At 54.8% G+C, this 21742-nt stretch overlaps 1 protein-coding gene across 3 annotated transcripts in view; it reads left to right on the top strand.

Moving 5' to 3' along the window:
• Positions 1 to 1466: 1466 nt before the first annotated feature.
• The window catches only part of TMEM181 (transmembrane protein 181), a 39800-nt gene continuing 19524 nt past the window's right edge, over positions 1467 to 21742 (top strand). Inside the window, exons 1-3 of one of the 3 annotated variants that reach the window (XM_036316032.1) lie at positions 1467 to 1639; positions 18453 to 18556; positions 20577 to 20632. In XM_036316032.1, coding sequence (XP_036171925.1) covers positions 1509 to 1639; positions 18453 to 18556; positions 20577 to 20632 — 291 coding nt within the window. In that variant the 5' untranslated portion in view covers positions 1467 to 1508. Of the gene's footprint in view, positions 1640 to 10269; positions 10406 to 18452; positions 18557 to 20287; positions 20493 to 20576; positions 20633 to 21742 lie in introns of those variants that run through there. The other 2 variants (XM_036316034.1, XM_036316035.1) reach the window with 2 other exon arrangements.

Raw genomic sequence — 21742 nt, 5'->3', positions numbered from 1 at the left:
GAGAAGATTGAACTGGAGAGGGAGTCAGCTTCCCAAAGGAGATTGGGCAAGTCTTCACCTATAGGCACCTACCTTCGTGGCCTCCACATATTTTGTTTGCATGTTTTAAGTCGTTAACTATTAGAGAAACATACTAAAGTATTAGAGTGGAATGTTATATCTAGGATTTGCTTTAAAATACCCCAACAGCAAAAATGGTGGGTAGAATAGATGAAACAAGAATGGCAAAATGTTAATAACTGAAGCTGGGTGAAGGATGATGGGTACATGGACGGGGAGTGCAGGAGGTAGCCAATTAATGACTCTCATCATTGATGTTTCTATCTCTTTCTTCCTCTCTGAAATCAATAAAAATATAAATAAAATAAATAAAATATGACCATAAAAATAAAGAGCAAGGAAGAGTGAGTGAAATTATTCCACAGGTACAGATAGCAGAAAATGTGGGCAACCTGACACTATCTAAACGTGAGTGATCATTAGACTCACCTGGGGACCTTTGAAAAATGCAGGTTCCTGGGACCCATGTTATGTAATTTAGATTCAATAGTGTAAGTTGGCCCCCAAAATGTGTATTTGTAAAAGGTCCCTGCAATGGATACAAGATCAGGCCGGCATGCAACCTTGTCCAGAATTGAGGTGGAAATGCACCAACATCACCTGGAACACCTGCTTCTACGCTTATTATTGGAAAAATTCATAGAAGGAGATGACATCATCTCCGGGTAAGTCGTCCATGAAGGACGTGTTGATGTGAGTGTTTATTTTACACACTGAGGTTGAGCTTTGCCCAGATTTTGTTGTTGTTTTGGTGGCTACCGAACGTGTGGAAGAGACATCTCATTTGGGAACATTCTTTTATCGTTAACAGTAATGTTTATTATGGCCTAACCACAATGGACTTGATTTTAAGTGTTTCTTGCATTAGGCCAAGTGGAGCCCAAGAAGAGGGGAGCGGGGGCAGCTGTCCGTGGTGCTGAACTGGGGAGCCGGCTCCAGCCTTTGACCTTTCCCGCAAGAAAGGGCTCTCCATCCGCCCTCCAGCCCCGTTTTCCTCTCTGCTCTCACCGCCAGTTTCTCCTCTTTCCCAGTACGAGCAGCGGCGAGAGTGGCCCTTCATATTTCCGTCCCAGGCGGCAGATGATCTTGGGTTGAAGTCCCCCACCGCCCCCCTTCTCCGACTGCCTGGGCGGCGGCTGATGGGCGCAGCACCCTCCTCTCCCTAGGCCCCTCTGGGGACCTTACCCCACCCCACACCCAGTCATCTCCGCGGCTCCCTGAGCACGCGGCCCCACCTCCCTCCGCGCCCCCTCCCCACCTCCCAGCCTCCTCCTCCTCCTCCTCCTCCTCCTCCTCCTCCTCCTCCTCCTCCTCCTCGGTCCCACCCCGCGCGCTGGCAGCCCCGGATCCGGGCGCTGGGGGGAGTGAAAGGGGGCGAAGGAAGCGGTACCAAGGGCGGAGCGGCAGGAGGAGGGGCGCCGGGCTGGGCTCCGGAGGGCGAAGCGGGCATGGACGCCGAGTACCCGGCCTTCGAGCCTCCGCTCTGCAGCGAGCTCAAGCACCTGTGCAAGCGGCTGCAGGAGGCGTACTGGGAGCTGAAGGAGGACCTCACGCCGTTCAAGGATGACCGCTACTACAGGTAGGGCGCGTGGGCCTGCAGGGAGGGGCGCAGCGCCGGCCCCGGCCTCCCCCACCGCCCTTGCCGGACCGGCTGAGCTCCGGCGGCCCCTTCCAGGAGCACCAAGCCCTGGGTGGGGGCGGGGGCAGCAGGTGCTTGGGTGCTGGCTGCGGGCGCCCGCATTCTGGGGGCCTAGGGTAGGTCGGGGGAGGGGCGAGGCGCCTAGAAACCTGAGCCCAGATTCTTGCATCCCGAGAACGGGACTCGGGCTGCGTCCCTGCTGCGCTCCTCCCTCTCTCCTTCTCTTCTGGTCATGCTTCCCCCCCTCTGCCACCCACCGCCTGCTCAGTCGTGGTCTGGGGACGTGATCACCCCCCTTCAGCGTCCAGCCGAGAGGGCCTTGCGTCTCCTCTGAGGTCCGAGGCCCCAGGGCTGCGGTGGGAGTCTCTGAGGCTGGGGGCTCCTGGGTGGGGCAGCTGCCTCAGGCTGAGCAGCGCCTGGCGAAGAGGCCGTGGGGAGCCGCTGTCAGCACCCACAGGGGCGGTGTGTTTGGGCTCCTCTGTGCTCATCTCTGCATCCCTCTCCTGAAGCCAGGGGAGAGCTGTGGGGCCCACAGACCCTGGCGAGGGCCCGCCCCTTCCTCCCTGCGCTGTGCGGTTCTGCGGGGAAAGTGTGGCCATTGCCAGTGGCTGGCCGCCCCTGCTGCGCCCGGTGCGGAAAGGACCTATAGGGGCTGCAGCCTGGAGCCGGGATGGAGTTTGCCCGAACTGGCTCCGCGGCTCGAGAAGGCTGCCTGCTAACGGCGCTTCAAGCTTCCTCCTCGGGAAAACGGGAAGCTTGGACCAGAGGCTCCTGAAAGCCAGGCTTCCAAGCACGGCTTGCTCACTGCATGCTTAGGGATGGCCAGTGTCCTGCATGGAGGGAGGGGGTGCAGCGCCGGGCCTCCCGAGGACAGGTGTCACAGTTCTGTCACACCTTTCCAGAAACCCGAGGCTTCCCAGGGCTCATCCACAGTCTATTACTGAACAGTGTATCTGAGGGGGTTTTAAATGTCATGTGGTGTAGCTTTGGGGTGCGCCTCAAAAATCTTTCTATTGCAGGTCCTGGGGGACAGGATAAAAAAACCTACAACCCGCAGAGTTTCACATCTTATTTTCCATACATTCCAATCTCCTGTTCATGAATCTCTCCCTCCCCCCCCCCCCCCCGCTCTATTTTTCCTATATTTTATTTTCTTGGGAGTTAGTGAATAGCAGAATGGTCTTCATGCAGGTAGCAGAAGAGAGAACAAAGCCACATCACTGGTTAACCCACAACTGGACTGTGCTTTATTCACTCAGCCATTTATTCCACTAATAGTTACTGAGCATCGGCTGTGGTTCTGCTGTGGTTCTCGGTGTTGGGGTGAGCAAGACAGACAGGGTACCTGCTGTCCTGGGGCGTATGGGTAATAAGCAAGTGGTGACCTATGGCTATGAGTGCTGGGAAGAGAATGAACCATGTGCCATGATCCAGCGTGATGGGTGCTACCTCAGAGAAGGGGCCAGGAAGGCTCTTTGAGAAGGTGACATTGACTGGGAACTGAGGAATGAGTTGCTCACTAGACAGTGAGCTGGGAGAGGAAAGGAGAAGAGCAGACAAGTGTAAACCCCTGAGACCATAAAAACATGGAGTGGTGACAGAACAGACTGCAGACCAGCGTGTTGGGACTCAGGGTTGGAAATGGACAGGGCCAGGTCCTAAAAGGCCTGGAAGGACAGACTGATGGTGTGATGGAGCTCCAGTGGGAGCCAGTGAAGGGTTGGGGTGGAGGAAGTGACCCTGGCCGTTTGGCTGCCTATGCTACAGCAGGCGCGGGAATCTTTGCTCCAGGAGCAGCTCATTTACGTTGGCTCCTGAAGACAAATCCGCCGTGGGCGGGAGGGGCACCGAGGATGCTGCCCTCGGCCATGGGAATGCTCGCTGCAGCGTGCTCTGCAGTGTGGGTGCCGGCAGCGCGGTTAGGCCGAATCAGAGGCTGTTTTGTAGTGGGGAGAGGTTTGGGGTCGCTGAACTGTCTTCCACGGCTCCACTGGGCGTTTCTATCGGTCAGTGGGCTGCACCCTCACAGAGCTCAGAGAAGCACTCTTGGGCATCTAAGTTGAGAAGCTGATAGTTACAGCTCCTGCATCTGGCTGGCTGGAAGGCGAGCTTGCTACTATAATTTTTGCTCCTACTCTTCTCAGCATCTTCACTTTCCCATTAGCGATTTATGATTAACATGCACCGGTCCTTTTCTCCCTGGAGAGCCAGGGACTAGCCTCGTGTCGCCAAGTTTCCTCATAACAGGGCGAAGCCAGGAGACAGCTGCTAATGCTCTGTTAGCTGGCATGGCTCTTTGCGTATTAGCTGCATCATCTGGCATCACTGAAAACCGGCAGCTATGTGGTCAGAGGGCTCACAGTCATTTTCACCAAATGAGAGATGACAGTTGTACTGCCTGCTAGGGACAGGTGGAAAGGCATGGGCTGGGCATATGGAACCCTGGCTTCCAGTCCCAACTCTGCCCTTTGCCTTGGGAAAATATTGAATTTCACTGGTGATCAATTTCCACATCGGAAAAATGAAGCAAAGATGTTGTGAGGCTCAAGTGCTTTATGGAGATAACACTGGAAATGCTTCCAGTCCTTGCTGGTTTGGCTCAGTGGATAGAGCATCGACCTGCAGACTAAAGGGTCCCAGGTTCGATTCTGGTCAAGGGCACATGCACAGGTTTCGGGCTTGATCCCCAGAAGGGGGTGTGCAGGAGGCAGCGGATCAGTGGTACTCATTATTGATTTTCTATCTCTTTCTCCCTCTCCCTTCCTCTCTGAAATCAGTAAAAATAATTTTTTTTTTAAAAAAGAAAGGTACTAAAATGTTCATAGCACCACGATTTGTCATATTCCTGAACTAAAACCAGCCAAACACTCAGCAGTAGAATGGGTAAAGGTGGCTTGTTCCATAGTGGAATATTATCTACACTAATAAAATAGAACCATGCAAATTGACCATCCCTCCGCTGTGCCCACCAGCCAATCAGAGTGATACACAAATTAACCCAACAAAGATGGCGTTAATTTGCATACACAGGCACTGAGCGAAGACTGCAGACAGCATAGAAGGAAGCCAAGCGCTGCAGAAGGGAGCGAAGCGGTGGAGAAGGGGAGAAGGGAACGGGGCCGAGGCAGCAGAGATGGGAGCAGAGCTGAGGCAGCAGAGAAGGGAGCTCCAGCCTCAGGAAGCCCTTCCTGCAATGGGCCTCCAGTACAGCAATAAGTGTAAACAACTTAAAACAACATACAACAACGAAGATGAGCCTCACAGATATCCTGTGAGCAAAAGAAGCCAGACATGGGGAGTACCTACACTTTGCTTCCACTTAAATAAAAACGTATAGAGCAGGCAAAATGTCTCCACTGTTAGAAGTCAGGGTAGGGTTACTCTGGGGGGACAGTGGATGGGAGGGAGCAGGAGAGGGTCTTCTGGGGGCTGGTAATGTTCTGCTTCTTAATCTGGGTGCCGGTTATACGGGTACATTTAATGGTGAGCATTTACCAGGTTGTGCGCATGATGTGTGCACTTTTCGGTATGTTTATTATGCTTCAATAGGAAGCTGAAAAGAAAACTAGCTCCTGTGTCTCACTGATGACATCGGGCCCTTGCCCTCTCTTGAGCACATACTGGCAACGGGGTGGAATCAGACTTCCACAAACCAGGGGCCCAGGAACTGAGGGTAGAGCCAGTCCCACCAAAGGAGGAGGAGCAGAGGGCTGAACCAGATGGGGGTTCTGTTAGGAACTAGATGTGGGTAATGGATGCAGGGTGGGCAATTGGCTGTGTCTATGTCACAAACGGTAGAGGGTTAAACAAAGGAGAGGGACAGTAAATGCATTCCCCTAGAGCTCAGTTCTCGACAAATTTGTGGTTGGCCATTTGCTGACCCATACATGGTTTCTCGTGTGATTACCTTGTAAAATACATGAGCAGCGAAGATGGGCTTGCTTTTTCTTGGCCAATGACCTGTCCTCACCCAAGAGGCTTCTGGAAGCAACATTTCGTCCCCTGGGTGAATTCATCGCCCCGGGGTCTGGCCCTCAGTCTCACCGGTCTATCTTAGACCTCACGTCCAGGAAAAGCTGTTTTCAGTGACGGCTTCACAGTGTTTACTCAATTGGCTGGTGCAGACCCATGAGAACACGGGTCCCGGTGGCACCGCATCAGGGCAGGGCAACTGGCGAGACGGGTTCTTAATGCTGGCCGTGCATCAGAATCACCTGGGGAGCTTTTAAAACACAAATGCCCAGGCCCTGCCCTGGAGGATTATGATTTCATTAGCCCGGGCTGGGTCTTGGCCAGGATGGAGAACCCAGGAGGGGTGAGGACTGTTTAGAGCATCAGACGGAGGGAGCCTGGAGCACCCACTCCTCCGCGGACAGGAATATGGGAAGTCATGAGCCACGGGCCCTGTCCCCCACACAGCTCAGTGGCCACGGTCAGTGACCACCTCGGCTGATTCTCCCGTTTCTGTGCTTCCCGGCTGCCCAACCTCCCGTTTTGGATGAACACACCTGCTCAGGTTACAGTCAGGGTTAAGGTCAGAGAACCACTTTCCTGGTGATGGCAGCCTGCATATTTCCACCCTGACCCACCGTGCTGATGGGCTGTTCATGTTTCAGCGGACGAACTTGTCTCCTTGTCCTCAAGGTCTTGGAGACAACCCACCGTAGCTGGAGTCCTGACCTCTCTCTGTGTCCTCGTTTCTGTTTTGGTGGGAAGAGTGATAAGTGTCCCTGACGAGACTGTGGTTTTAGAACCGGCTTCTCTATCCCCATCATGTAGACCAAGAATGTCATTAAACTTGAATACTCGGATCTTAGCTTAGTGTTAGCCACGCCCTGGCCTGCGAGGCGGACTGGTGCTGTTGTTCTCCATTTGCAGCAAGATACAGGCCGTGGGGCGGGCCAGGGTCCGAGGGCCTGAGCAAACACAGGTGTGAGGGGCCAGCACAGTCAGCTCCCCAAGACATATCCATCCCTGTCTTTGCACTACCCCTGCCCAACTCCCCAGGAAGCACCCCTACTCCTGACCCTCTCTTCTCCCTCTAGGATCTTCCCCCACAATTGTCCCCACTTGTCCTCATCTCAACTCTGACTCCTCCCATTTGTTTGCAAAGTTCCCTCAGCCCAGCCTCCAGGAGCCACCACACTAAATTCTTCAATGCCTGTGGGCCTGGCCCCCCGCCCTGCTGCCCTGTAAATGGGGTAGCGCTGGGCCCTGCATATTGGCTCCACCTTGCTTGTTTCTCCACTTATTTCACGTTGCCCCACTCACTCCCACCGGTGACTGACTCAAATTCTCACACACCCGTTGCTGTAAACGCAGCCACAGGATGCATGTTCTAGCCATTTCGAGTTTGCGTACCTCTGAACCAGCACCCAACTTCTGCTGCCATCGCCACAACAAAGCCCGTGGCTGTCGCGGACCCCGACCTGCTGCTGCCCTTGGGAGCTCTGCCATCTAGTCTTCCCACCTTGCTGCTGAGTGACTGGCCACGGAGGCCCGCTCTCCCACTCCCCTCTCCGGTGGGAGTTCCGTCCCTCTTCCCCTTCTGGGTGGTGGCCCTGACCACCCAGTCGGGAGGGTCTCCTGCGGAGAGGGACCTCCCTCTCTAGGCAACCGGTCCAAGTGCCACCCACTGTTGTGCAACGCTGGGGGTCCCGTCTCTTCTTATTCAGCTCGGAACCCTGGACCTCACCACCCGGGTCCTGGAGCTGCTCTTGCCCACATCACTGGCGGCCTCTACACGTCAAGCCCAGTGACCCCTTTCAGACCCGCGCACTGTGCGGGCCGGAGGAGCTGACCGGAGCTGGGCTGCCTTGTTCCTGCAGGGCCAGTGACGCCCTTCTCTCATGTTCTCCTTCCGCCTTGTCCTCTACATGCTTGCGAAGCTTCTTCAGTAGAGTCTCTTCCTGTTTGGACTTGCTGAAGCCATAGCACTGTGACTCACAGCATTAAATATCCCCCACAGTAGTTGGGAACACTGTTGTTTATTGCCTCCCACACCTGTCAGATGGGTTACACGTATGACAGATAACTCTTCCCTCCTCGCGGTACTGGTGGGTGAATTGAGAAAGGTTGTACCGTATGAACCAGACATAGCAGCTCTTGTTACCTGTCCGGCAACTTCCAGGTCAAAAGGAGATGGTGACCATAGCCCCCTGCCCCCCCAAGGCCGGAGGTGGAGTTGCATCTATGTCACCCTAGGAACCCATAGTTAGGGCATCAGGGCCTGCTCCAGGTCATTCCATGACTTCGGAGAATTCCTGTTCTTTGTCTTGGCCTTGGGACAGTGTCTTAAAGCCAGGTCGGATTCAGGGACATTTCTCAATAAGCTTTATGGTCCAGAACATAGAATACTAAAATTTAAATTCAAGCCCACACTGTTTCTCATCTATTAAATGGGGATAAAGGCCACTGATAACTCATCAAGTTGTTAAGGTGATTCATTGGCTCAGACCTTGGGCTTTTCGGGTGCTCAGTACTTGTTGGTTCTTCTCCCTGGACAGCGTGGCCCTGAGCAGAGAGTTGAGGAGGCGTCTTGAGAATGGAGTAGGGGCCAAATGGGGGGAAGCTGCCGAAATGTGAACTCCTTCTCAGGGCTGATCCGGACCGCATGTGAAATGTGTTCCGTTCTGAGCTTAAAGAGGAAGCTTGCCAGACAGACAGACAGAGGCAAGCTCAGGGTGGGGAAGCCTGGAGGGGAGGGGAGGGACCTCATGCGAGGCATGGTTGATGAATCAAACTTCCTTGGAGCCCCAGCATATGTTGGGTCCCTCTCCCTTCTTCCTGTACATGGTCACAGCACCTGTCCGTTTTCCTCTCCATCACAGTTAATGCTGGATGAAAAAATAAACGAGAAATAGCGTGCTCTAAGTGATGCTGGACAGCAGCGCAGGAGAGCAGCAGCTAGGAGACTTACCCGGAGGCAGTTTGGCCCTCAAAGATGTCAACTCTTTTTAGAACCCGGAGTCGCATGGAAACAGCGAGGGTCTGAGGGTCTGTGGGGATTCCCAGCAGCGGCCCAGCAGCGGGCGCAGTCCCTGGAGCAGGCGTTTCTGCACCGGATAAGGCTGCTTCAGGCGGGAGGGGGAAACTGGCGGCCTCTGCGTGTGGTTTCGTCCTCTCAGAGTCTAAATAGTTTTTGAATTCGTTTCTAACATTTGAGAATCATAAGGTATCGCATGAAAAGTCCTATTTGAAGTCAGGCTCTTTCAAAGTGCTGAGTGGCAGCCGCCCTTTAGAGGAGGCTCACTCTCTGGTTCGTGGTACCCACCTGACCCGCATCTCATTACCTGACTGTCCCCGCACTGGTGCTTATGTTCCCCAGTCTTGCGGCCTTTTCTCTCCAGTGTCTATGGAAAGAACCTGAGAAATAATCTTTTGTTACGGCTCCTGTGAGCGTTGAGGTTTATGATTCAGAGTGCTGATGGAATTTCTTGTCATAATGATGTACTCCATGTTCAGGCTGCTGCTTTCCCTGCCCCGCCCCTTCCCCCTGAGGTCAGCCCAAACATCGTGCCTTCTGCTTACCTTGTCCTGTCCACCCGAGTCCCAGGTGGGTCAGGGGCCCTTCCTTGGCGCCGCCAGGGGCCCTTCCTTGGCGCCGCCGGAGTGACCTGTGCTTGCGGTAACTTACTTTGCCCGTGAGTTTGCTGAAGGAGGGCAGGAACTGTATCCTAGTCCTGTTGGTCTCTTCCCACCTTCCAAGCTTGACAGCTTAGAGCGTGAATGTGGATACATTAGGAAGGAAGTTTGAGACTTTTGTTTTCCTCGTTTGGTTTGACTTTAAACCCTCAGGACCGTGAGACAGGGGACATTTTGACCGATGCTGCAAAGGAAAATCTTGGAAGTATCCGGTCCGTGGCTCTCGACTGTTCTGATTACAAATGCAGAACCGTGGGCCCAGATCCCGAACCAAGAAAGTGCTCGTGGTCAGCTGATGTCTCCGCCCCGAGCGTGCGAAGCGCTGCCACAGGGATGGTCCCCATAGCGACATTGTGGGCGCTGGTACTGGGGACGGAAAGCTGCATGCCGGGCAGCTGTTAGGAAAGGGTTTGCAGAGGCACCAGGAGAGCGGGAAAGCGCTCCTTCATCACTCACGGTGTCAGAGGTCACCCCCCGCCTTTCATCTCCTCGAGGTCACAACCCTCTTCGGGAATACGGAAAGTTGTGGATTCTCTCCCCAGAAAAATGCAGACACCACAGTGTCTTTCAGATTCCATTCGATGCCCGGTTGAGATGGCCTGGCAGCAGGGGTTCGGATGAATTATCGTGTGGCGCCCTCCGCTAAGGACCGGGAGGAAGGGTCAAGTCACTCATTCATTCATGCATCACTCGTTCATTGGTTCCTTCCTGCGGGAGCCCTGGCCCCGCCTCTGGGCTCTGGAGGCGCGGAGGAGGGAGACCCACCCCCGAGCTCGGCCCTCAGCCTCCAGGCCCCGCCCCTCACCGCCAAGGCCCCGTCCATCACCTCCAGGCCCCGCCCCTCACGCCTGCCGCGCCTCTGGCCCCGCCCTATTCCCCGCCCCGGGCCCCTCCCACTGCCGCTGCGGCCGCTTCCGCGCACGTGACCCGCCGCGCGTCTCGCTCTGACGAGTCCGAGAGCCGCAGCTCCGGCCGCTGTCGTTCGGGCTGCGCCTGTGGCTGCCGCGGCTGCTGAGCGGCGCGGGGCGGGCGCGGACCCGGGGCGCCGGCCGCGATGGAACCGTGAGTGCGGGCCCCGGAGGACGGAGGACGGGCGGCGGGGGCTGGGTGTCCGGCGCCCGGAGTTGGGGTTCCAGCGTCCCGCTCCCGGGAGCCCTGCCGCGGGGCCCTCCGCCCACACCGAGCGCGGGGACGCGGGAAGGGGCGCCGCCGGGCTTCGAGGGGGGCTCGGCTTGGGGCTCCACCGCCGGGCTGGGTGAGCCGTGGAGACGGGGTCCGGGTCCGGAGCGGCCTCGGCGAGCGCGCCCAGGAGGCCCTGGGATGCCCCGGCCCTGCTCGCCCAGGGGCCCCGGGCCCGACCTGCCCAGGCAGCCGGGTGGGTGCCCGAGCGGTGGCCGGCTCCGGGGGCCCTCGCGTCGGCGGCCCCGCGCGGGGAGCGAGGTGCTTGCGAGGCGTCTGGCGATGCTGGCGCGTGGCAGCCCGCCAGCCTCTCCCGGTCGCGGGATGCCCGGCCCGGCGAGCAGCCTGTTGACTTTGGGCCTCGTCGCTCAGTGAAGCTACGGACTTTGAATGAGGAAGACCCGTCCCGGGCCCCAGGGACGCCACCCCAGGCCTGCTCCTGACGCAGCTGTCACCGGGTGCCCTCGGGGCGTCCAGAGAAGGGGAAGCGGAGCACCCGGGCTGCAGAAAGTCGGGGAGAAGGACCGCCCGCCCAGGGGCCCGAGGGCGGGTCCCACGATCCAGGGCGGCCTTCAGACAGGGCTTTGCTGCTCCGTGTCCCCGGTGCCCCTGCTAATCTCTGACCGCGGACATAGGGCAATGAGATCCAGGCACCTGGGGGGTGTCAGCCTTACTGCCTCTGTGCTCCCGGGGGGGCCCGTTCATTTGTGGGGTCTGTGACTGGCACCCCGTGAAATGCTGGGGGAAGGGTGCCTTCTGGTGTTGTGCAGAGTTGTGGCCCTGTGGCAGAGTGACCACCGCATGCCATTGGTGGTTCTGTCCCCTGCGAATCTCTCTCCTGGGGTCCGCACAGCAGCCCCGCGTGGTGTGTGCTGGTGGTAAACCTTTCATAGGACAGAGAGGCCGAGGGCTTGACGTGGTGTGGGCGTTACCAAGACCCAGTCCAGGGCTCCTGCTGGACCCCAGCCGTCTGTTACCCAACTTGGTGGCAGTCCTTCCGCTGTGCGTGGAGCCATAGGCAGCACGGATGCTCCCGGGAGCCGGGTGTCAGGCTCCGCTGAGCAAGGGGCTGGGAGGTGGATGTGTTATCTGGCGGTCAGCTAGCCACCACCGTCCAGCATTCAGGATGGCATGGACCTGGGAATCAGAGAAAGTGTTTGGCAGCGAATAAAAATCCTAGGAGAAAACAGGCCTGGAAATCCGAAGGGTGTGTGGGACTTAGGTGCCTGGTGGAGTCAAAGTGCTCTTGTTGGCAGATGTGACTACTGAGAGCCCAGTGCTGAGAAGGGTGACAAGCGACAGGAACAGGAAAAGAAGCTGGAGAAAGAATGGGGTGAGGGAGGGTGGAGGGGGAGCCGTGCGGGGTCGGTGACATGCAGGTCCCGGCCCCAGGACCTCCCTGCTCACATGCGGCCCAGCCTACTCTTTTTAAAAGGACAGGAGAGAGCGCCATCCAACCAGTCAGAATAAAAAGTTTCCAGTTTCTTAAAGATTTACACTCACGCTTCCTGCACACTCCATTCCTTATCTGACAGTGCCTGGGAAGTGAGATGCCCGGAGGAGAGGGCGGCGGCGGGCGAGTCCCACTCAGCTGTTAGCTCTCGGAACTTCCTGTTGGGTTGCTGACTGCGTGTAGCTGAGATTTCTCAGGTCCCATTGGTTGCTTTGCTCTTACTGTAGCATTTCTCTGCAGACTTAAATAAGGTAGGCGTTTTGTGTGGGTCTCGCTTGGTATTTACCACCCATTTTTAAAGAGTGCACTTTACATGTCTCTGTCATCCTGGGGCATCTAAGTGTGAAGTGTATCAATTAGACTCCCTTCTGGCAGCAGCGAAGGGGTGGGTGGCGCAGCGGAGCCCCGCTGTGGTTTCTGTGTCCCAGGCTTCCTCCGTGGCCCGGTGCGGGGGGAACACCAGGCCTGGGTCAGTATCCTGGCCCTGCAACCATAGAGTTATTTGGGATTGTGTCTCTTAGAATAGGTTTGTTTTTTCTGAACCACAGTGATCTCTAGAACTAATGAGAGATAACAGTGTTCACTTGTACCAGGTGCTGTGGTGAGCACGTGTGTACATCACTTCATGCAGTCCTCACAGCCACCCTCCACATGAGGAAGCTTTTCTTATCCCCATTTGACAGATGAGGGAACTGAGGTGCAGAGAAGTCAGGGAGTCAAGTTCACAGCTAGTAAGGGGCAGGGCTGAGCCTGAAGCCCGGGTATCAGCTCCAGAGCCCACCCCTGACATATTATCCTCTGTTGCCGCTCAGTTAACAGCGGCAGTGACTGAGCGAGGGCTTTCATGTTGTAACTCGTTTATTTGCCACAGCAACCCTAGGCGATGGGCTCCCTTAGCGTCCTCCCTTTTACAATCTGGGAGCCAGAGAACGAAGGGAGTGCCCCAGGTTACGCTGCTGGTCAGTGGTGCAGGCCCTCCAGCCCAGGCAGTTGGCCTCCAGATCCCAGTTGTTAACCACTGGGCTGCACCGCCCGGGGCCCTGCGTTGACCAGTGTGCGGCCTGCTTCCTTGATCTGTTTGCCCTGACAAGGGTATTGGTGGCCTAACCAGCACGCTCCGGGGCGAGAGACACTGGGTTTGCAGCCTGGGAGGCATACACGTGAATTCATGGTTTGCTCATTCAAATACATTTTGAGGTTGCTGGGCCTTGGCTACTTGCATAGTGGCCTTTCTGAGTAGCTAAAGAGAAATTATCTGTAATATATTCAAGTTGGTTGATTGAAATGTCAGAGTTCTTGTTCTGTTCCTCCCCTCAGAGTTTCTTCTCGAAACCCAGTAAATGGCAGGTTTGAAAAGGAAAGACTGGCGAGGAGGGCAGGGAGTGAGTGTGAGGGAGTTGTGGGCCACCTTTCTGCGCCTGACCGTGTGGGTTCAAACCCCACCTCCACCGCCTGCTGCCTGGGTCCTCGGCAGGCGACCGCTCCCGAGCCTCTGTGTCCCTGTCTGTAAAAATGGGCTCATCAGACCTGCTTCACGGGAGCGCCTGCCTGGTACCCAGGAGGTGCCTAGGGGATGCCAGCTGCTCCTGCCCTTTCCTTCCGTTGGTTTTAGACCGGGTCTCAGGGATACTGGTAGGATGAAAAAAAGAAAAAGTGTGTGTGGGGGGGAAGCACAGCTACTACTACTTCTAACATGATTGAATTCTATGCTCCCTCCACTGTTCTGAGCGCTTCATTATTTCATTCATGCCCCCAGCAGCCCTCTGGGTATTGTTTGTCTCTGATTATAGAAAAGGATGCTGAGGCCCGGGATTACCCAGGCACCCAGCCAGTGCTTTGGGCCACAGAAGAAATTATTTGTATACAGATTACAAGAAGAAATAAAATGGGAGGGGACCGAGAATGAAAGCCCCTTTCCACTTCCCAGATTCTATTGTTTAATTCTTAAGTGGGAACTCCTTAAGACAGGATAAAATGAGTAACTAGAAAACGCCGGCCTCCTGGCCCTGCTGCGTGCTGGTTGTCCCCTGGCGTTTGTGAAAGGCAGGGCTGTGGGTGGGTGCTGGTGTGCCCTCCTATCTCCCCACAGAGCCCAAGGACCAACCTGGAGGTGTTTTCTCGCATCCTCTGCTCACCCAAGCTCTCTCCATTTGTGGTCGTTCTGCTGCAGGCCCATGAGGAGGCTCACGGCGTGCTCGCCTGCCCACTTCTTAGTGCTGTTTGATGAACTCTTAAGGGCTCGCGTGGGAGGGAGAAGTGCTTAGAGGGAACACTAATGTTGGCTCTGGGGCACTCAGCCATCCTCCTGGGCCCTGGCTGTCCAGCTGCAGGAGAGGGAGGGGGCACGTGTGGCAGGGTATGTGGCCTGGAGGGCTGCTTGCTGGGGAAGGCACGTGCTTGGAGCTGTAGTGGCCAGATCACCGGCACAGAGGGCAAAGGCCAGAGCCCTCAAAACATTAAAAGATAACATTGGGAGAAAAAAGTTAAACTTTGCAGTTCAGTGGTTGATAATCGATCATAGCAGGAAAAATAATAGAACGTAGGAGAGCAGAGTAAAACCAGGGAAGAGGGCATTGAATGCCTGCCGTTCATAAGGCACAGTTTTGGGCCCCAAGAGCCACAGGGAGCTCCCCGTCGGAGAGGCGTGAAAGCGTGTGAACAGTTGTCACCCAAGATGGAATCTAGCCACGGGTGGGTGCCCCTTCCTGCAGCCCAGGAGCCATTTGCTCTCCCAGTGGTGGGAGGTGGGACCTCGGCTGGGCTGGGAAGGGTGGGTGGGTGCGGGCTGGAGGGAGGGGTGGTGGGAGGAGGAACGGCACTGCGTGGTGACGGGTGGTTGGCGCCTGCCTCACGTTCCAGAAGGGCAGCTCCAGGGGCCTTCAACCAGGGGGTTCCCATGCCTGTGCGACTTAGTAGCTTGAGTTTCATTTTAGTTTTGTTTTATTGTCTGGGTATGTGTATCAATAGGAAGCATTTGATGCTAATAGGATATGTCATGAAAAGCGGCTTACACGACAGGGGTATCCAGGAATTGGGCCGGGCACCTCTGGGGTTGACTGGGTGGTTTCTGCCTCTGGGCTCTCCACCCTCCTGCATGCAGTGTGGCTGCAGCCACTCCGGCAGCGCCCAGTACACAAGTACACAGTCAGGTCCAGGAGGCGAGGAGGCTTCTGTGCCCTCCAGCTCTGCACTGGGAGGGGAGCCTTTTCTTGCAGCGCCTGGTCGATTTCCTGCAGGGTCTGAGACCTGGAGGGGATGAAGGCTGGGGAGGTGGGAGTCTGGCACTTTCAGCCTCTGTGATGGGAGGCTGGTCTCACTGGCAGGGGACCGGGTGGAGGGAGGGGCAGAGAGTGGCCCTGGACAAACAGCAGGTGGTGCTTCTGTCCTGCCCCAAAGAAAACACCGTCCTCTCTGTGGCTCCTGTTCCTTCTTTAGAAGGAAGTGGCATGGTTGTGGGAGGGTCTTGTCCAAAGGAATAAACACCCGTAAACATGTAACAGGCATGTCAGATCCACGAAAGGCTTGGCTGTCACTCTGGGTGGCCGGGAAGTCACTGGACAGTTTTGAACTGAGAACAAACACCTCCAGCTGTCCCTGGCGTGGCTGGGCAGAGAGCAGAGTGTGGGTGCTAAGGGTGGAAGCAGAGACCCGTGGAAGGTGGCAAGGCCAGGCCGGAGGAGGGAGGAGGGCCGAGTCTCGCTGTGCTTCAAAGGCCTTGATGCCCTGGGATGAAAAGTTGGAATCACGGTGTGGACCTGTCACTTGTCTGGAGTAGGCAGTGTCCTTGAGGTATCAGTCGTTTTTGGTGACCTGCTGCTTCAAAGCGTTCGGACAAGCGTGGGGAGGAGAACCATGGCCGGGGGCATTGTCACGTGGAATTGTGCTGTGGTGCTGTCCCTGGCCCAGGACACCCAGCCCTCCCAGAGGGAGGGAGCCTGGCCAGGGTTCCTGCCTGTTGGCCGGTGGCGGTGCCGGCGGCATTTTCTCAAGCAGGGGCTTTTTTTTTTGCTTTCTCTGTGTTTTTTTCTGAGTTGGGTGATGCTTGATTTTCTAATATTTCTAATTTTCTGAACCAGGAAACTTTCTAATAAAGTCACTTTAAGTGGAAGCTTTAAGGAAGGGAAATGATAGACGGTGATAGAGCCCTTGGGAGCTCTCGGGAAAGCGGGAAACACCGGGTGGGCTGTTCGCTGCGGGGCGTGGCTGTGCTGCCATCCCTTCCTTAGGTCTCTTCCTCATCCCTCCTCACCTGCTGAATAACTGCTTCTAAAATCATCATTGATGTGTTTTAAAAATCACAATTTAAGCAGCACCGTCCTACTCTGTGTTTCTCTGCTGCCAAGTGCACTCTGTGCTTCCTCGTCTGCTGGGAGCCTAGCCCTCGGAGCCTGGGCCCCGTGGGGGGCAGGTCACCTGAGAGCCGCAGAATGGGGTGCCATGCGTGACCTTGTATAATTTTTTAAACAACTGTGGGTTTACAGAGAGCGGCCAGGACAGTGTGGAGTGTCTGTACACCCTTCTCCCCGCTCCCCTCATGCACTCACCACAACCCAGGGCTCAGCGCTTGCAGTGCTGTCAGCTCCTGGCCGCATCCCCCAGCGTCTCCTCCCTTGAGCGCTGTGAGGAAGGCTCCAGCGTGAAGCGCCCGTGCAGCTCCCCGACCTCTCCCCTCTGCAGAGTGTAGGCATGTGTTTAGCACCTGGGGGAGCAGACAAGGGACAAAGGAGACCTGCTCTCCCCCAGCCCGCATTCCACAGGCTCTCCCGGGGGCACTCAGGGAGTGGGGTCCCTCAGCCCTTTCTCAGGGATCGGCAGTTACTGCCAAGGGCCAGAACTGTGACATCTTGGGCAAGTGTCCCGCTGTCTCTCGGCCTCAGTTTTCCCATATACAAGTCAAAGGGGTTGGGCTTCCTCCCTGAGGCACTTTCTGGCTCTAATATTTTAGGGCTTTCAGGTCTCATAATCTCTGGGTCCAAAATCTAATGGGCTCAGGCCACTGAATCCACTAGTTGTCTCTTCTCACTCACAGCAGGGTTGCGTGTGGCTCAGCCTTTGGACCCAGGTCCTAAAGGAAAAGATCGAGGCACTGATTCCTTTATTTCTTCACTGTGACACTGGTCTGCACAGTCACTGGCCCAAAGGCCTGGCAGGTCCCGCTGGAGAGAGCTGACCTGGGTCAGCAAAGCCACGTCAGAGCCATGGTGGCTGTGGGCCCCACCTTTGCCCTGGAATATGCTCCAGCTGATTTCCTGCTGAGGAGCTGGAATCTTGGCCTTGTAGGGGGAGGGTGTGTGTACACAGTGTCACGTGAGCCTCGCACCACAAAAGCAAATAACCTTATTCTCTGCTGGTGGTTTAAGCTGTCCCTCCCCCTCCCGGAGGTGTGTGTTTTACCTGTCTGTGAGGCATGAGAAATTGCCTCAGCTCCTGAGACCAGGAAATGCTAGAGGAGTAAAAAGCAAAGCACCCCTCTCCCCCAAGTCCGCACCCCCATCCCCCAAATCTGCACCCCCATCCCGCTCTCCTCTCTTTGGGTTTATGGGTCTCCTCTTCAGGTCCCAGGGGCAGGGTCAGCCACTCTCCATATGGGGTTGATTGGAACAGCCTGGCACACTGGCGTTTACGTGGTGTCTGGGACTGCACTGTTTGGAGACCGTGTGGCTTGCCAAACCTCAGACCTGTCTTCTGGTCCTTCACAGACTTGCCTTGTTTGCCCGCCGCTGATGGAAGGAGTTCTAAAAGAGAAGTGACACTTAACCCCTCCACCATTGTCTCCTGACCAAGGGACAAAGTAGGGATGACGAGGAGGGCACCTGAGAGGGTTAGTGTTAGGGGTAGGGTTCCATATTGGTGTTAAAGCACAGAAAACTGCAGGCAGCTCGCTCAGTGCATCAAAACCAGACCCCCTAGCGAAGGTCAGGCGGAGCTTCACCACCATGGGTGACGCCAGTGAGGGTCTCAGACCGTGAGGAACCTTGGATAGGAAACAAAACGGGTTGGCGGGAAGACAGATAGGGAAGGTGATGCCGGTGGCACCTGCGTTCCCAGTCTCGGCTGGGTTGTGACAGCTGACAGTTAAAGCTGCGTGTTTGCGTGTGAGTGACTTGGGGGCTCCCCGACTTGGGCTGTACTCTGGCAGCTGGAGACGGGATGTGTGTAGAGGGGTCTGGCCACCCACGTGGAGTGGCAGAATGTGCCCTGAATGGGCATGGGTGCCACAGCACATTGTCCTGCCCGAGGAGTGGGGCTCGGCTGGCGCTGTGCCGACCAGCGTGGCCCGGCCTCTTCTCGGAGGGCTTCACCCCGAGCAGAGTGGAACGTCACCCGGCCCTGAGGTCATGGAGACTGCTTTGTCAGGTGGGTCGCCTGGGTTCAGAGTAGGTCCGATTGTGAGGTGAGGGCTTGCAGGTGAGGAGGGCCTCCTGCGGTCCGAGCGGCTCCCTGCCTGCCCCCCACCCACTGGCTTCTGCTCCGCAGGCTGGCGCCCATGCGGCTGTACACGCTCTCCAAGCGCCACTTCGTGCTCGTGTTTGTCGTCTTCTTCGTCTGTTTTGGCCTGACTGTCTTCATCGGGATCAGCGGTAGGTGCAGGTTTTGATCATTTTATCCTGTACAGTTACCTTGGTGCCCCCCCCCCCCCCCCCCCCCCCCCCCCCCCCCGCTGTATCTACCTGCTCTCACCCATCAAGGCCTGTCATGGGGGGGGAAGCCCATTTCTCTCTGCACCCACTGGGTGGAGGGGTGACCCTGGTCCTGCCCCTCACAGCAGCCAGGGCCTGAGTTCAGCGTGCAGCCCTGGGTGGCCTTGACCATGTACCTTTTGTTGTGAAGTCCAACATTTCTGGAGAGTCTTGTGTGCCAAGATCCCGCCTGGGCGCTGGGGAGTCCAGAGCTTGCTGGCTGGCGTGGGAGGCAGGCCATGGTGCAGCGAGTGGTGGGGAGGGCGTGAGATGCTGGCAGCATGAGGCTGCTCTCATGATGCCCCGAGCTCTTGGCAGGAGGGAGCCTGTAGATGGCTTTGGCCTTGAGCTCAGGGCCGCCGGTTGCCTTGCTGTTTGACGGGGGAGAGAAATGGGTTTCTGGTCCTCAGTTTTCCATCTCTGAGAAAGGGGGTTGGATGGGACCACTTCAAAGGCAATTTCGAAGCTAAAATCGGCAAAAGACAGGTTTCTTAACCTAAACTGAGTCTTGGGTCGGTGAATGGACTGAGGAAGCTGGGCAGAGAGGGTGATTATTTCAGTGCCGTTTGCCTCCTGCTGCTGAAGATGATGGTGGCATGGCAACTGTAGCCAATCTTGTTTTCCTCTTCTTTTGAATCCTCCCCCAGGACACTTTTCCCATTGATTTCTAGAGAGAGTGGGAGGGAGAGTGAGAGAGACACATCGATTGGTTGCCTCCCACGCGACCCCAACCAGGGCCAGGAGCCTGCAACCAAGGTATGTGCCCTTGACGAATCCAGCCCGGGACCCTTTAGTCCTCAGGCTGACGCTCTATCCACTGAGCCAAACTCGCTAGAGCCTGTGGTTTTAATTTGCAACTCTCTGACAATCAGTGACTTTGAGCATCTTTTCATATGTCTCTTGGCCATCAGTATATCCGCTTTGGAGAAGTATCTTTTTAGGTCCTTTGCCCATTTTTTTTAATTGGATTTTTTGTCTTCCTGGTGTTGCATTGTGTAAGTTTATTATACATTTTGGAAATTAACCCCTTATCAGATGTATCATTGGCAGATATGTTTTCCTAAACAGATGGTTCCCTTTTTCTGTTGATGGTGTCTTTGCTGTGCAAAAGCTTTTTAGTTTGATGTGGTCCCGTTTGTTCATTTTTTCCTTTGTTTTCCTTGCCCTAGGAGATGTATCGGTAAAAATATTGCTATGTGAGATGTCTGAGATTTTATTGTCTGTGTTTTCTTCTTGGATTTTTATGGTTTCACAACTTACATTTAAGTCTCTGATCCATTTTTGAGTACTTTTATGTATGGTGTAAGCTGGTGGTCTAGTTTCATTTTTTTGCATGTGCCTGTCCAATTTTTCCAACACCATTTATTGAAGAGACTTGATCACTTCTTTTAAGGCCAAAGTCCTAAAAAATTACAGTGTAAGAGTTTGTGAAGGTTGCATATCTGTTATTTCAGGAAAAGCTTTGAGTATATATTAGCAAGTATGCTTTTTTTATATTCTCTACTGAATATTTTTGTAAGACTGGATTAATTGGATGAATAGGCAAATGTCTTAATTTTTTGGCAGAAATGTTTATGCTTTATAGAATAGTTAGGTGCTGCCTGTGTCATAAGTGTTTTCTTGGGTTTGCAGTGCAGAGAGCCCTCATTGAGGGCATGGGAGAGGTTTCTGCACGGACAGAAAACCTCGGGAATGATGTACCTTGTGTGACGATCATGGGGTTCACCTGCACCAGGAGGTCACCATGCAGTGGAGTGGATGTTGTGTGTCTGTGTGTTTTACATATATGTGCAACCTCTGATGACAGACCAGGAAAATAAGATCACCGCCATGTAATGTATGTCTTTCTTGGCATTTGACAAAAGTCAATAAATTATCAGTGTAGGATATAACCTGCTTTTTTCCTTCTGTTACTCTTTAGGACCCAAAGTGATCCAGACTTCTGAAGCTCATTTTTCACTAAATAATAGCAAAAAGGTAAGACTGGGTCTCTGAGTGGCAGGCGATGGGGCATATAAGCATCCAGGTCACTAGCAATGGCCCACCTTGTCCTGCAGGTTGCTTCTCAGCTAACACTGTCCTCTGGGCCTCTGGGTCCTATTTGACAAAATGATTTTTTCTGCTATAATAAATGCCTCAGTGCGAGACAGGCTGGTGGTGTTAACACTTAGAGAGCAGCAGTTTATTTCCAAAGGCTGGTAACTCGTCCTGGCTCCTCATGTCTGCAAGTCTTCCTATTTGCCCAAAAAACGTGGTCTCCATGCTGGGTTTCCAGCAGTAACAGTTCTTTCTAATGACTGGCATTCTTTGCATGAACTCAGGTTAAATGAAATATCCTTTTTCTTTTCTTTTTTTAATTTTCCTCAATTCTTTGCCATCTTTAGAGAAAAACAAAAGTCCTTCCAATTGGAGAATTTTGGTATCTATACTAATAAAAGGGTAATATGCTAATTAGACCGGGAGACCTTCTGGACAAAGCCATTGTGGCAGGGCCGAGGCAGAGGCGGTTAGGGGCAGTCAGGCCAGGAGGGGAGGGCAGTTGGGGGCGATCAGGCTGGCAGGCAGAGTGGTTAGAGGCTATCAGGCAGGCAGGCAGGCAGGTGAGCGGTTAGGAGCCAGCAGTCCCAGATTGCAAGAGGGATGTCCAACTATAGTCAGACATCCTCCGAGGGGTCCCGGATTGGAGAGGGTGCAGGCTGGGCTGAGGAATATCCCCCCCGCCACACACATGAATTTCGTGTACCAGGCACTAGTTCTTTAATAAATACTAACTTGTGGGAGCCCAAATAACTAAACACTTTTATTTTTCTGTGTATCAAATGAAATCTTTATCTGTAAACTGAACACACTTGTCTTGCATTCTCATTACACCATAACATCTGATTGACCCCAAATATTAACTTGTCTGTTCCTCAAGCTCCCTGCTACGGGTCCACTCTTAACAGTTTTCAAAAAGTCAAAAGGAGAAAATATCCTAAAACTTATACCTTTTAATTTTCCTATTTGCTACTGCTGGCTTGAAAGAATCTCCTGTGTAGCCTGTTTCTTCGCATTTCCCTGTTTTCTTTAACTCTTAGACTGAGCACC

The sequence above is a fragment of the Myotis myotis genome, unplaced genomic scaffold (assembly GCF_014108235.1).
Source record: "Myotis myotis isolate mMyoMyo1 unplaced genomic scaffold, mMyoMyo1.p scaffold_m19_p_7, whole genome shotgun sequence".
NCBI lineage: Eukaryota > Metazoa > Chordata > Mammalia > Chiroptera > Vespertilionidae > Myotis > Myotis myotis.
Note: the sequence above shows the minus strand (reverse complement) of the source record. Positions and strands in the feature narration are given on the sequence as shown.